The following is a 14,624-nucleotide window of genomic DNA, read 5'->3' on the forward strand; positions in this document are numbered from 1 at the left end:
CTGATGTGTTAGCTAGATTCTTTTCAGCACTTTTTTTACTCTATTTAGTGAAAAATGATACAGCACCTGTCATACTCCATTAATTATCGTGCTAAAAATATCTTTCACACCTGACAACTATAACACTTCCTTCAAAACACGTTCGTCACCAATTTAGCAAAGTAATGTTCTTGCACAGCCGTCAGCATTTAGGTCCAAGAAAATCTGTCCCAGCCTGTCTGTCTGTCGTCTTTTTGCCGAGAACGTTCCATCAAAACTAATGACTACTCACGGTGGAGTCGTTAATATTCCGGGCTACCACGTTCTAATAACCCCCCTTTACCCAGAGTTCCCTGGTAGATTCGACCCCAAACGGAAAACCGTTTAGTTGGTGCGTGTGTGCGCGGTTGTGTGCACTTACATGTACAAACTGGTGCAGGCGACATATAGTCACATCTTTGTGGTGAAACGTAGCTGTAGTACAATTCGGTTGGACTTAGACCGTCACACGTGTGAGTACTTGTAATTACTCTCACTGAATTGGCTTGCTCGGGACGGCAGTATAGTTCAGAGTCGTCAGCAGGCCCATGGTTAGGATGGCAGCCGCACTTTTTGCTGTCACGCTTTCTGCACTCTGGACCGTTTCCAGCTGCGACCACACCGTGGATGTGCCGATCGGTGAGTTGCAAACATCACATCTTACTGAGTCTATCCAATATTTCTGTTGGTACCCGAAGTGCCCTACAAAATTAGGTGAGGGCATCGTTTGTTGACGCCCTGTTTCTACAGATGTGGAACTCACACATTCTCTCCTATCGAACTATAAAAAAACAACCTCGTATCATTTTCGTACTAGTGACAGCGACATCGAATGCCTCTGTTACTGAAATCGCTTTGGCAGTCTCTGCGGAAATCATCCCATTCCAAATCAATGGTGACTAGTCGACTTCCCGCCATTTCTCCATCGTGTGACTGCGGTGTGGTGGCAAGTACCTGTATGCTGTTGCTACGGCCCTCTTCCTTTGACTTCATAATTGGAGTATGATGCAAGATGTGAAATATCTTTCAAAGGACAAAAAAAAAACACGAAATTTTTTGCTGATCTATGAAGTTCGTTGGGTGTCCTGTAAAATCTATGGTCGCTAAGTGTTCGCAGCGTGGTGCCAGACAGTTGTGAAAGGCGACACACCCTCTGACATTCTCCGGGTACTGGATACGGGTATATGATTGAAGTATGGTGCCACATAATTACCGCAGTTTTTACCACTCATCGTTTTCACATGCGTTCAGGGATTTCGGTGCTGAAGCTTTATACTTCATACTAATCATTAGTGCCCACCCATTTGAGATAGACGAGGGATTTTATACACTACGGGTTCTTGAGAGATTGTATGGTGGACGCTGTGGAGAATTCGAATGGAACAAGTGGCACAATCTCCTCGAGCTTTTCCCATTCGGAAACCTACAAAACTACTTTGGTCATAAACACCATTTATCATAAAATAGGGGTCTATCCATTAGCTATTGTCTCCAAGGAAGTGGTACCCTAAAACGTGGTATATTATGTTATATTATAGATACATGTACCTGAATTTTATCCTTTTTTCACGTTACAGTATCGTTCCTGTTCCGTTAACAAACTGAGCGTCCTGAGTTGGCCCCTTGATGGCTCACGATCAAGTTAGATTAGGAGGGTCTTTTAATTTTCTCCTGCGCTACGCAATCAAATAAAAAATCTGTAGCCGAATGACGTCTGTGGAGTGTGCTGCGGTAGTGCAGGTGGGCTGGTGCCCGCGCACACCCACGTCCCAGCGTTCGTAACACTCCGTTACCTGCCGTGTCCGGGGAATGACTCTTCTCACCCGGGGGACCGGGCTCTCTTACGCTAACAGCAATCATGGCGATATCGGGCCGACCTTTTATTAAAGACATTACTTCCGAGGACCGATGTGCACCCGGCGTGCCGCCCTCTTCACCCCGCCCACTGTCGTGGTAAATGGAAGAAAGTGGCGGGTTTTATCATGCTGCGCGGCGGCCGTACCGTATTAAGTCCTTAGAGACTACGGCAGACAAATTACCGCGCGTGTCCTCTGCTTCTATCTTCCGCGCGGAAGTATTAGGCCCTCCATCCGCCGGGCACACAGTTAATAACGGCTGCTTCTGGGACCGTTCAGTCGAGAAAAAGGGCGGGCTAAACAGCCGGTTTGCACGATCAACTGCCACTGCTGATAAAATGGCAATTTCCGTAAGAACCACACATCCATTTGACGTCATTGGTGGATTTAAACGTATCACTTATGCAAAAATATCAATTAGATGTAACAAATTGTTTGTAACGTTTTCAAAGATGTAGCATTCAATCCAATTATACCTTAGCTCTGTATTTAATCGATGAAAAGGATCGGATTAATTTATACCAAACTTTAAACTTCTGAAGCGACCTGACCGCGCTGAAACGAATTGATTTTTACACCCAGTCGGTTCAATATCATCTCCTATTTGTTGATCGGTTCCGTAGGCTAGATTGATCTGAGTATGATTAGCTATACTAGCTCGCCATGTCGAGCAGTCAGAAATGTTTTACCAATAAATCTTCCTTAGATCATGGATGACGAACCTATTTCGGACATCGCTTCTCACTATGATTAACTTGTCACAAATTCATATGCCTCAGATCAAACACGCTTATCGCAAAAATAAAGCGAGAAATTGCAACATTTATAATTTTTGTGATGAAAGAAGCTGCATGGTATCGTTTGGATGGCGCGCTGCACTTACCCCTGATTCAGCACCAAGGACAGAGGACGCCATGTGTCCCTCCGCTTTTGTCGTGTTTTCCCCTTTAATAGTATTACTACTACTATTACTAATAGTAATAATTCACGTATAAACGCACCATTACGGGCATCTACATATTCTAACAGGTTACCATCCAGTGTTCATTTTGTGGGTTATTTGCTGTACGCACACACACGCACACACGTACGCACTCGCACACGCACACACACACGCACACACATACGTACACACACACACACACACACACACACACACACACACACACACACATACACATACACACGCACGCACATGCAGGCACGCACGCACGCGCACACACACACAGACAAAAACACACACATACACAAACACTTAAACACGCGCGCACGTACACACACATGTATATATACTTATATGGAGAGAGAGAGAGAGAGACAGATAGAGAGAGAGAGAGAGAGAGAGAGTTTTTGTAAATGTACGATTACCTACTGATTTGAAAAGAAGATAGAAATTGACGACAGTTAGTTTTTGAATAAATGAGACCTGAGGTCGCAAATTACCAGTGCCAAAATCAGTCCCCTACTTCTTGAGAATAACTGTGCGTCGCGACATTGAAATATTACATGGCATCGATAAATGATTATAAGACTTGACAGTAGTATCAGGTATACTATACATCACTATCAATCAGAAACTACTAGTATTTTCAAAAGTTGGTAGTTGGCCATAAAACCATTTAGGCATAAAGATACCCGCAATTCGGTTAAATCCATTTTGGTCGCTCAACAGTACTCTCCAGTGGAAGGGGGCTTTAGGCGCGAATGCCTCTAGGTATTCAGTTGTAAGCACTGTATCTGTATCTGCCTATGTATCTATAGAGCCTGTATAACCACCCTTTGGCGTAACACAGCAGATTCACAATCACGGGGCGGAAGCGGCTGGTTATATTACACCCAACTTGTCGCATCTAACATAGCTAATGAGGTTGCCAGTAAAACACTTCATGGCAACGTGAAGTGAACTCTACGATTGTTTTAGGGAAATTTGAAATATTGAAAACCTCGATTCTGGGTTGATAATTCTCCCTGGCATTTGAAAGAATTTCTTGATCTCAAAGCTAATATAATATATTGATTATTGGCCATAGAGGTAATGAGATTAAGTTCCATATCTCGTCCTTGTTTCGTACCTTAGGTGCAATCTTTGACGGAGTCCAGAGTGACGAGGAGAAAGCGGCCTTTACCTACGCGGTAGAACAGATCAACGCCGACAAGAAGATTCTCCCTCAAGCCCGCCTGATACCCCGGATGGAGACGGTCGACAACGGGGACGGCCTGCTCGTAGTGGAGAAAGGTAAGACACCCCTGAAAGTGAGGTTAACCTCAAAGAAAATCTTACGGTGCCAAAATATAATATCAAACCTGGCCAAAGAGTAGAGCCGGCCAGTTTCGATACTATCTTATGGCACCGTAGGATCTGCGTGGAGAGTAAGCGAGGCCAGCACATAGAATCATGACGTGTTCCATATAATCGTGATCTATACGCCCCTTCACTGTGTATGCGCAGGTCAAAGGTGAAGTCCCCTGATTTTTTAAAACAGATCCATGATTTATACATTTCAAGATTTATCTGAACTCGGTCTTTCGGTTTGCATAACAGCATAACAATGGAAATAGTGTTCTGTTTGGCATTGACCTTTAACCTGCGCATGCGATACTGGACCAGTTAAAGGACTTACTGTACCATACGTATTGTCTTAGCTTCTCTCTGACGTGACTGAAAGGTCTGCAAAGCAGTATGGGCCAGGGAGTGAAGTCTGCCATCTGTCATATCGTTCACAAAAAGAATGTTTCTAATTCTGTCGAATGTCAAACGTACTTCTTCAACCTTTCAACCACCATGATTTTCTAGAAAGAAGAAAGAACTCCACAAGAACAAAGAGTACCACATGTTGCACAGCTGACAGTTGAGGCATTGCACACCGCGCTTTACGAATGCGTCCTCACGACCATTTGATGGAATCTGACCCTCCACATAATTTCTCATCATTTGCAAAGCACGCTTTGAAGGCGTTCGCCGATTGCCGAACGCGGTCCTGTCGACGGCGCCATATGCTGCGATAGCCTATTGGTTCTGCTCCGATGCTTCCAATCTCACTCCGAGTGCTCCCCCTCAGGCAACTACAAAATTTAGACATAAATCAGAATTCAATTTCCACCGTATCAATCAATCACGCGCACGCCTAGCCTGTAGCGATGGAAAAGAATAGGTTCAATTTTCGATCCAGGATGACCCATGATCCCAAATATTTGACGAATTAACGGGAATGTGAGGTGTACGTGTTACTGAAGGGGGAATGCGGGCACCTTTAAACCTTCCTGTCGACCGGAAAACAAGCTTTCTTTGCAATTTGGCCTACACACGGCAAGTTGTGGTAATGTAAATCTGGTTATCAAGAGTGAGATTTAAGTAAACCATTTCTTGTTACCTCCGGGAAGAAGGTTCACCTGAGTGTTTGAGTTTCATTTAACTCCAGATAGTTTTGTCCCCTTTAACTCTAGATAGTTTTGTCACATTTAACTCTAGATAGTTTTGTCACATTTAAATCCAGATAGTTTTGTCACATTTAACTCTAGATAGTTTTGTCACATGTAACTCTAGATAGTTTTGTCACATTTAAATCCAGATAGTTTTGCCACATATAACACTAGATACTTTTGTCACATTTAACTCCACATAGTTTTGTAACATTTAACCCCAGATAGTTCTGCCACATATCTAACCCCAGATAGGTTTGTCGTATTCAGGTATTTTTGTCACATGTAACTCTAGATAGTTTAGTCCCTTTTAACTCTAGATAGTTTTGTCACATGTAACTCTAGATAGTTTTGTCACATGTAACTCTAGATAGTTTTGTCACATGTAACTCTAGATAGTTTAGTCCCTTTTAACTCTAGATAGTTTTGTCACATGTAACTCTAGATAGTTTTGTCACATTTAAATCCAGATAGTTTTGTCACATCTAACCCCAGATAGTTTTGTCACATTTAACTCCAGATAGTTTTGTCCCATTTAACCCCAGATAGTTTCGCCTCATTTAACCCCAGATAGTTTTGTCACCTTTAACTCCATATACTTTTGTCACATTTAACACCAGATAAATTTGCCACATTTAACCCCAGATAGTTTTGTCACCTTTAACTCCAGATAGTTTTGTCACCTTTAACTCTAGATAGTTTTGTCACATGTAACTCCAGATAGTTTTGTCACATGTAACTCTAGATAGTTTTGTCACATTTAAATCCAGATAGTTTTGTCACATGTAACTCTAGATAGTTTTGTCACATTTAAATCCAGATAGTTTTGTCCGCTTTAACTCCAGATAATTTTGTCACATGTAACTCTAGAAAGTTTTGTCACATATAACGCTAGATAGTTTTGTCACATTTAACTCCACATAGTTTTGTCAGATTTAAATCCAGATAGTTTTGTCACATTTAACCCCAGATAGTTCTGCCACATTTAACCCCAGATAGTTTTGTCACATTAAACTTCAGATAGTTTTGTCACCTTTAACTCCAGATAGTTTTGCCACATTTAACTTCAGATAGTTTTGTCAACTTTAACTCCATATAGTTTTGTCACATTTAACCCCAGATAGTTCTGCCACATTTAACCCCAGATAGTTTTGTCACATTCAAATCCATATAGTTTTGTCACCTTTTACTCCATATAGTTTTGTCACATTTAACTCCAGATAGTTTTGTCACATTAAACTCCAGATAGTTTTGTCACCTTTAACTCCAGATAGTTTTTATCGATTTGTTTCTTGGCATGTTATTAGTTATTGTGATCCGATGAAACATGGCGAGTTTGGGCAAAGTAGTAGACTTTTCGCGTAACTCAGAATTACGGACAACTCCCAACTTGATAGTGCTGTACGTGGTACAGCCCACTGTATCAACCCTTTCTTACCCAATGGTACCTTGTGTTACACAAACTCTCGAATGGCAGGGACTAATTAGCTACTCTCCAAGCGTAGGTTATGCTAAATTGGTACCTGGTCGTACAGGTTTAAAGGAAATTGACATCCATGTAGAGGAAGCCTATTCCGCAAACATCATAGCTAATTTACGGAGGTTTGTGTCCTACTTACTCTTGTTTGTGTTTATAGAAGTCACCACAAATCCGATATGCAATCAATAGTTATGTATAAGCTTTGTAGTGTGAAATCGCTCTAAAATGCTTCAAAAATTTCCAAATCGTATTTCATGTTTTACTTACCAACCCTCATTGTCATTTGGCTAAGGCATAGACATGAAGAAATGTGTGAATCTGTTTATAGATTTTGAGCCATCATAGAAACAGAAATACCTTAAAGAACCGTCCTCAGTGGAATTGACGATATGAAGATCCCTTATGTTTACAGTAGGCATCATGAATATCACCATAACGGTTTGGCGACGGTACCATTATGATTTCTAATTGCATAACGATTCACCATATGATATCAGAATCAATTGTGAGCCGAAATGAGCATGATGATAGTCCCGGTAATTTTACGCAATCAGTGATGACTTTCCCTTCGGCCAGAGTTTAAAGCTTTTACTACCTTTGCACGTACCCTCATGTCACCTTACGCAGACCTCGGTACGCTTAAGTGCTCTAAACGGAAAACCCGATCTGCTTTATTGACATATTGACAGCCTTGATTGAGAGGAATGAAGGTCAATCAGACCGATGGCGTTCCAAGGGCATAGATGACCACTGTGGCATCAACGCCACTTTCTTTGTATAAGACGCTGTTTTCCTTATCTGCACGCAGTGTACTGCATCCAAAATGTTCCCTGAATCGATGATTGTTAAGTTTACCCCAAGTGCATTCAACATCATACAAAAATGTGCGTTATGACAAATATCAATCTGTCTTTGGTTTGTACAAATAAAGCAGGTGAATGTTCTAAACAATTCAGACTTTTGAAATGAAGGTAAAACAACCACCACCAACAACAAGAAACACACAACACTGCTCACAAGTGAAACTCTCGGTTCAATGTAAAATGTCAACAATCACAAATACATGGAATGGAAGTGGCTGTGGATGACCAAAGTTGTGATTATTGTAGCGCGTTATGGCTGATATTTCTGGTTGAAACATCAGTCAGTACTTTTTTCTACAGCTCTATTATTGAATGTGATCTGGGTGCCCGATAAACCTGGCAGTAAAACCACCTACTCCACACACGCCTGTGTTTTATCTTGTGTCGAGAATGGGATACTCCATCATTGTCTGCTGTTTCCATAGCTTCTCTCTTGTCCAATTCATTGGACGATTCTGACAGCTTTGTAACATAGCGAAAGCTGAAAGGCTGCTGGAAGCTGGAATAGAAACAGGCAATTTGCCGACAGACCGACTGTTGGAAAGTGTGTGATGAATGGCAGTACCTCCGCTACAGATACATTTACCCATCAAGAAAGACAATGTACGACAGAAATGTTTAAAATCAGTTTCTGGCAATGTCAGCTCTGTACATCTAGCAGTCACGTTACTCACGTACTGTAAAATACTACTATTGTAAATGATCATGGAGCTGCGAGGCTTGAACAAATATCGTATGTCAGCATGACCTGAAAGGTTTTGCATCATGTCTAGATTTTTTCAGGTCGTGCATCAAATTTATGACTCTATTACCTCTCCCTTAAGGGAATGAAGTATTGTTTTGGATCTGTCAGTCCCCACTCTCTGTGTTTCTGATCTACGTGGAGAAGGTGATAGATATCTCTCTTTTCATATATCTGCTACCTTTACCATGTTGTGGTTTCTGCGTATTCTATAACAGACGATTTTAGTACTTTGCTACTGACCGTTCTACAGGTTGCAGTGCACTTTATAGTTAATCATACTAAGCATTCAATTATCTTGTTCACAATATCATAACTGACGATGGTCCTTTACCATATACACGTCTGATATCTATGAATGTGCGCATGCAATGGTTGAATCCAGAAAGTCCTAGACAAGTCGCTTTGACGACTGCATCAGTTCTTCACACAAAGTGAAGGTAATTTGAATCGACATATTGGCAAGTTACCCATTCACCCTGCATTCTCCTCACACACTGGAGAAGAAATGATGGCGGGTGCACTAGGGTAAACACCTTAATTTAAACTTTATTACACCGTCGTGTCACATAAAGCGGGACATTAAGAGATCTACATTTTAAAGACTTACTGGGCCATAAAGATAGCGTAAGGTCTTTCGAGGGACTTGGTTAATGTTCCTATTAAGGTACCGGCGCTTTCCAAATCTTCAGAACAATCCTGGTCCTTCTGACTTTTTTTATCAAACGATGCAATAATACTTCGCAATAAATTGTGTTCGTGTATGTATGTATGTATGTATGTATGTATGTATGTTTGTATGTATGTATGTATGTATGTTTGTATGTATGTATGTATGTATGTATGTATGTATGTATGTATGTATGTATGTATGTTTGTATGTGTACATACGTTCTACCGGATCACATGTGAAGCGAGACCAGCAATTATCACTTAACAGCGGAGAGGTACAAATTCATTTATGATCTGGACTTAATAACCAGCTACATATACATCACCCAGACAATAAATCATGTTGCAGTTTATGAGCCATCGGTGGAATAGATGTACTGACTATTTGTCCCGTGTGTCCTGGCGGCTCTAAACAATATTGAAAATTCGACAAATCCGTCACCGGGCGCCATTTACCTGACACATCCCTCGCCGTCGTCTGTCAAACCTAATACTTCATACATAGGAATCCAATACAGAGGTATCTAAATTGTCAACGCTCTCTTATGAGCCAGTGCAAAACCCAAGGCACATAGATTTCGTAAGACATTACCAGGGAGCCATTCAGGTCTTGTAGTGATATTGCACCCTTTATTTCCGTGTACGGTCGTTAACACGGGCTCCCTCAACATGCCAATCATCTGCAGTTATTATTAGTTCTAGAAATGATTCGAAGGACTGGGAGTGAGATTACCATTTGTGGCACACATAAAGCTGTCATTACTTGTGCTAGGCTGAGTGTTCTTGGAAAATTGACAGGAAACAGAACATACATAATGTGTTTGATGATGATGATGATTGGTTTATTATTGGAAATGAAAATACCTAGCAGCCAGAAGGCTGAATTACGTAAAATCTTACAGAAATCCATAACATACAAATGTATCCAACGCAGTACAAATCATTTAAAATACAGGCTTATTTACTTATGTTTCTTCTGACGCATATCTTTGAAATATGTAAAGCTTCCAAACACAATATCAATCATTTGAATTACAGGATAAGATACGAATAAAACAACTATAGTTTTAAAATCGTACATTCACGGATAAAATCAAGTAAGACGGCATATCTATGTGCTATTTCTTGATCATCAGACAATAATCTGATGGTCGCACAGTCGGGGGTAAAGTTAAGTGTAGGCTATTTTAACGCTAGGCCCAACTAACAGAAGATTCCATAAAGATGAGGTCGACAGGAAAGGAAACGTGCTGATGAGTATAAATCTTTGTCTGAATCTATGAAGATGATCGATATTTCTTGCTCACGGTTACAACTAGACTAGCATTTCTTTCTGTAAAGATGAACAGCATGACAACGCCTAAAGTTGCTCATCCCGCCATATCAAAGTGTTGATAACTTTTAATAACTCTCACGATGCTAAAGTCGAATTATTGTATTGATAGTTTCGTGTGATTCGGAAGGTGTTATCCTCCGCATCTCTCCAATAAATTCCCCTGTGCTTGATTTGCAAAATTTTTTTTAGTAATATAGTTGTCATATTTTGATTTATGAAGCCAATTTCTTTCAGGCCCCAAGGAATAGTTTTGTAACAGCTTCTATTTCAAACCCATGAGAATACCAGTACCATTTTAGTGTACGTCGGCCTTCATTGTCATTACCTAACTACCAACCAGTTAGACGAAATTAATCTAGACCTCGGTACCGTACCTTCTCCATAAGAGCAGAAATAAGAAGGAATGTGTGAGGCTGATTTCGTATTGTCTCGATAACACTACTTTGTTTAACAGTCGTCTCAGCATTCCGCGGTGATGGATTATCTTGAATTGACTAATTCAAAGCTGGCTAAATCATAATAAAAGTGCATCAATTTGGTATCGCTGTAGACTTACTTTCATGATTACAATCAAAGTGCAGACTTTTGACACCGCTGTGTTTCGAGTTTGACAGTACAACTTAAATTTCCCGGTTGATTCGTTATTCATTAATTTTTTGACAACTTAAGCCTGCAGCTTTACACTGTTGTGGTTGTGTTTTGACATGGAAGGGTAATCATAGAAGTAAAGCTATTCACGTAAGGATGTCACGATGGCTCACCTAGAAATATATTCATGATCTTAGGGATGGCATTTTTAGTACCATGAGTGCAAATGTTAAGTTAATGAATGGGGCACCTTTCATTGCGCCCATTCGTTCCGTGTCAACAGAGGCTAAATCTATTATCTCAGACTAGCGCAAGTCCTCCTCGCGAGACCCTGGAGTGCTCTTATCATAAAGCAGTTGTTAAGACCAGGAAAAAATCAATCCAGTCACTAATGATATATTTGTTCGACTCAGGTCTGGGCAGGGCTTCACTGTCCATTGGGAGTCACTAAAAAATCTGTAGGGCCAGATTCTATAATTGAGACATGGATGATGATGATGAAGATCAAGTATTTACACACATTGATGCATCCGGTTTATGTTATTACAAACAAGCGTCTTATAAAGTACATACACAGCTACACAAACCGTCCTTTAATATATTTGCTGGCATGAGCAAAACATTACGAATAACGTCGATGTGTCCTGCTTCAATCTGATCTAGCAGCTAAGCTAGAAGTACCGGATGCCCGAGGAATGTAAGTAAAAAGAAAAGAAAACATCCATAGTTTTGCTCGAATATAACGGTAATTACTATGAACTAACGTTATTCACGCTGAATAGATACGTTAGCGTAAACATTAGTAACATGGTACATATGTGTTAAAGTTACTTACGCATTCTGAACTCATCGTCTCGTCAAAATACAGCCACCCCCTCCATAACAGAAAAGTGGATTTTGAATCGAAAAGCAAACCAGCGATTTATATAGTTGTTGTAAGCCCATCTGATGACCGTGCCCACCACTTCCCCGATGACGATGAAGAGGCGTTTTATTGTTCTTTATGGGGAACCATTAAGCCGGCCTTTGATGTTCATCTCCTCCAGCTTCCCTCCACTAATAGCTTGGCCAAGGGGTCGCCGGAAGGTTACTAGCTTCCTTTTACCAGGACAATCTTCTTCTCTTCTTTTGCCACACAGTCAGAGCAGTCAGTATGTACACATTGTTCCCCCATTGTCTCTTGTCTGTTGCCAACCGCTTTGCCTCCTCCCATCCACAGCACCATTACTACAGGACCCCGCTCTGCTGTTCTCCTACAAGTTATATATTACTCGGCCACCCCTTTTCTCTCTCCCGTTGGGCTCCATTTTAAGAGTCACCCTGGTGTTATTTCCCTTCATTCAAACGGCGGTCCTGTGAATCTGATCCACCCTGATTAACGACAGTCCGTTAGATAAGCGATGGGCGTAAACCGTTCTTCGAGACATATTTTGCCGTGAAAACAGATCGAAATGTCACAAATAGTAGAATATTATACATCATCTCTCCGGATAAAAGCTTCCAATTCGTTGCATATTCGTCAACTCGGAGATAATAAAGGTATTATTTTGAGAATGCATGTCTGACTGCTTGTGTTTCCGTTTATATTTTTGTTAGTCAGCAGACGAGATTGTAATAATATTCAGTACCCGGGTATGTCTCGGTAAGACGAATCTTAAAGTCAATTTTGGGCCTCTTTGTGTCTTTCCTTGGTACTGCAGCAAAACTTCTGTTTTTATATCTTTTTTTTCTTGTAGTTACACTAGATGTCTACCGCTAGATGCAACTGCAATGTCTTTATTGGTCACCCTAGCGCCCGCTTCCATTTGAGGCTGAGACCGTTGAACGACCAAGGGATTTGACAGATCGCTAAACGGAATTCTCGTTGAGCAATTTTCGTAACATTTGGTGTATTTTTTTGTCTTTTAAAATCATGATTTTGACAGTCTGACATCTTGTATCATATTCCAGTTTATGAAATCAAGAGTGAAGCAAATTCAATGTTGCTAGCTGCATGGTCGCTAAGCAGTCGCCGTCAAATACCTAGAAAGTGGGTGCTTCGCCATGCGACTATTTTATAAAGATCGTGGTGTCTCCGTTCCGAATTTGTGGATCCAACTCACCAGTCACGTAACGACAGTCGGCAGAGTTAATGAAGTAAAGCGCAAACGAGACTGGTTTTGCCGGACGACAACAGAATCGTTAGAAAACACGCCCCGGAACTAATGAAGCAGATCTGGTGGAATCGATTTTCAAATCAAAGCTTCCACTGTACTTCCATTTCCACCTAAAGCCCGCTGATCACCGTGGATTTGGCGGTGTAAAATTCGCAATTTTCTGGGACTTGCAGGGGATTTCACGGAATAAAATAACCCAATCGTGAACAAAGCCATACGTGAAAAGTCATCCAAGGTTGGTTAAAACTCATTAAGTACCTGGGAAAAGTGCATGCGCGGCTCCAGAGTATATGTGTGTCCAAAGCAGAATATGTGACCGATTGGTGTGTTGAAGAGAGAATTGTTAACTTGCTAATCATCGTACTGATCTTATATAGGTTCATATGAGCGTATGGTGTTTCTGAAGTATGTATAAAATAATTATCCAATGTATGTAGTTATTAGATGTCATTAGCAATTTGTGTCAAGCTTGCACAGGAATTATGTGAAGGTGATCTCTTCCAAGACGACAATACCTTAATGATTATCTATTCACGACAGAAGATATTGAGAAAGCCATGTAGGCTTTGTAAAGGATCAAACAGTGTGTGAATAACCCTTGTCAATATGGCAAACATGACTTACTGTCTTTCACTATTGTGTCTAGAGATGATAGCTAAAAGAGCCAGTCTTAGGAGACTACTTTAAAAAGCAATATTTCTTACATGTCATTAACTGACGAACCTCTTGATGAGACCACCTAAATGATAAGTGACTACATGATGGAAATGCCACTTAGTGTTTTAAAACGAAGTAATAAGGATATAAGATTCTGGTCCGCTGAAATTAAAGTGAACCATTCGTTCTCATAAAGGATTCACCTAAAATGTCAAGACTGCTAAACTAAAACATTACTCTGAGGTAATCTGTATTTCACAAGTATGTGTCTCTTCGGGATGTTTACTGATTGATGTACTCCTTTGTAGGTTGCTCGTTGATGGCACAGGGTGTTGCCGCCATCTTGTCCTCAACCTCCTGCTCATCTAACCTGATGCTGCAGTCTGTATGTGACGTCATGCACGTGCCTCACATCTTCGTGTCACGTGACACATGTGACGTCACTCCGGACACAAAGTACACCCTGAGTATGAACCCAGCGGCGTTTGAGATCGACAAGGCTCTGTCTGATATCATCAGGCAGCAGAGGTGGAGGACCATGGTGGTCCTGTATGACGATGAGCTCGGTATGTACACGCACGCATAGACCAGAAATTGTAAATAGTTCCCCTCAAAATAAGTTAGAACATGGCCACTACCCCTCAGCCAATGGGAGCCCTTCAATTACTGTTATTATATCCACATCGTGCAAAAAAAGTGTTGCACTATCCAAAAAGTGTGGTTCTATGTAAAATTTGCATAAAATAGTACCACACTTTTTAGATAGTACCACACTTTTTGAATAATACCACACTTTTTCTGCACCACTGGTTGGCTCACACACTGTGCTAAATGCA

At 40.9% G+C, this 14,624-nt stretch overlaps 1 protein-coding gene across 1 annotated transcript in view; it reads left to right on the forward strand.

The window, feature by feature from the left end:
• The first annotated feature begins 354 nt into the window (after nt 1-354).
• The window catches only part of LOC118412418 (glutamate receptor ionotropic, delta-2-like), a 31,914-nt gene continuing 17,644 nt past the window's right edge, over nt 355-14,624 (forward strand). The window contains exons 1-3 of the mRNA XM_035815268.1: nt 355-657; nt 3,952-4,110; nt 14,097-14,354. Coding sequence (XP_035671161.1) covers nt 567-657; nt 3,952-4,110; nt 14,097-14,354 — 508 coding nt within the window. The 5' untranslated portion in view covers nt 355-566. The remainder of the gene's footprint in view (nt 658-3,951; nt 4,111-14,096; nt 14,355-14,624) is intronic.

This window comes from Branchiostoma floridae, chromosome 3 (assembly GCF_000003815.2).
Source record: "Branchiostoma floridae strain S238N-H82 chromosome 3, Bfl_VNyyK, whole genome shotgun sequence".
NCBI lineage: Eukaryota > Metazoa > Chordata > Leptocardii > Amphioxiformes > Branchiostomatidae > Branchiostoma > Branchiostoma floridae.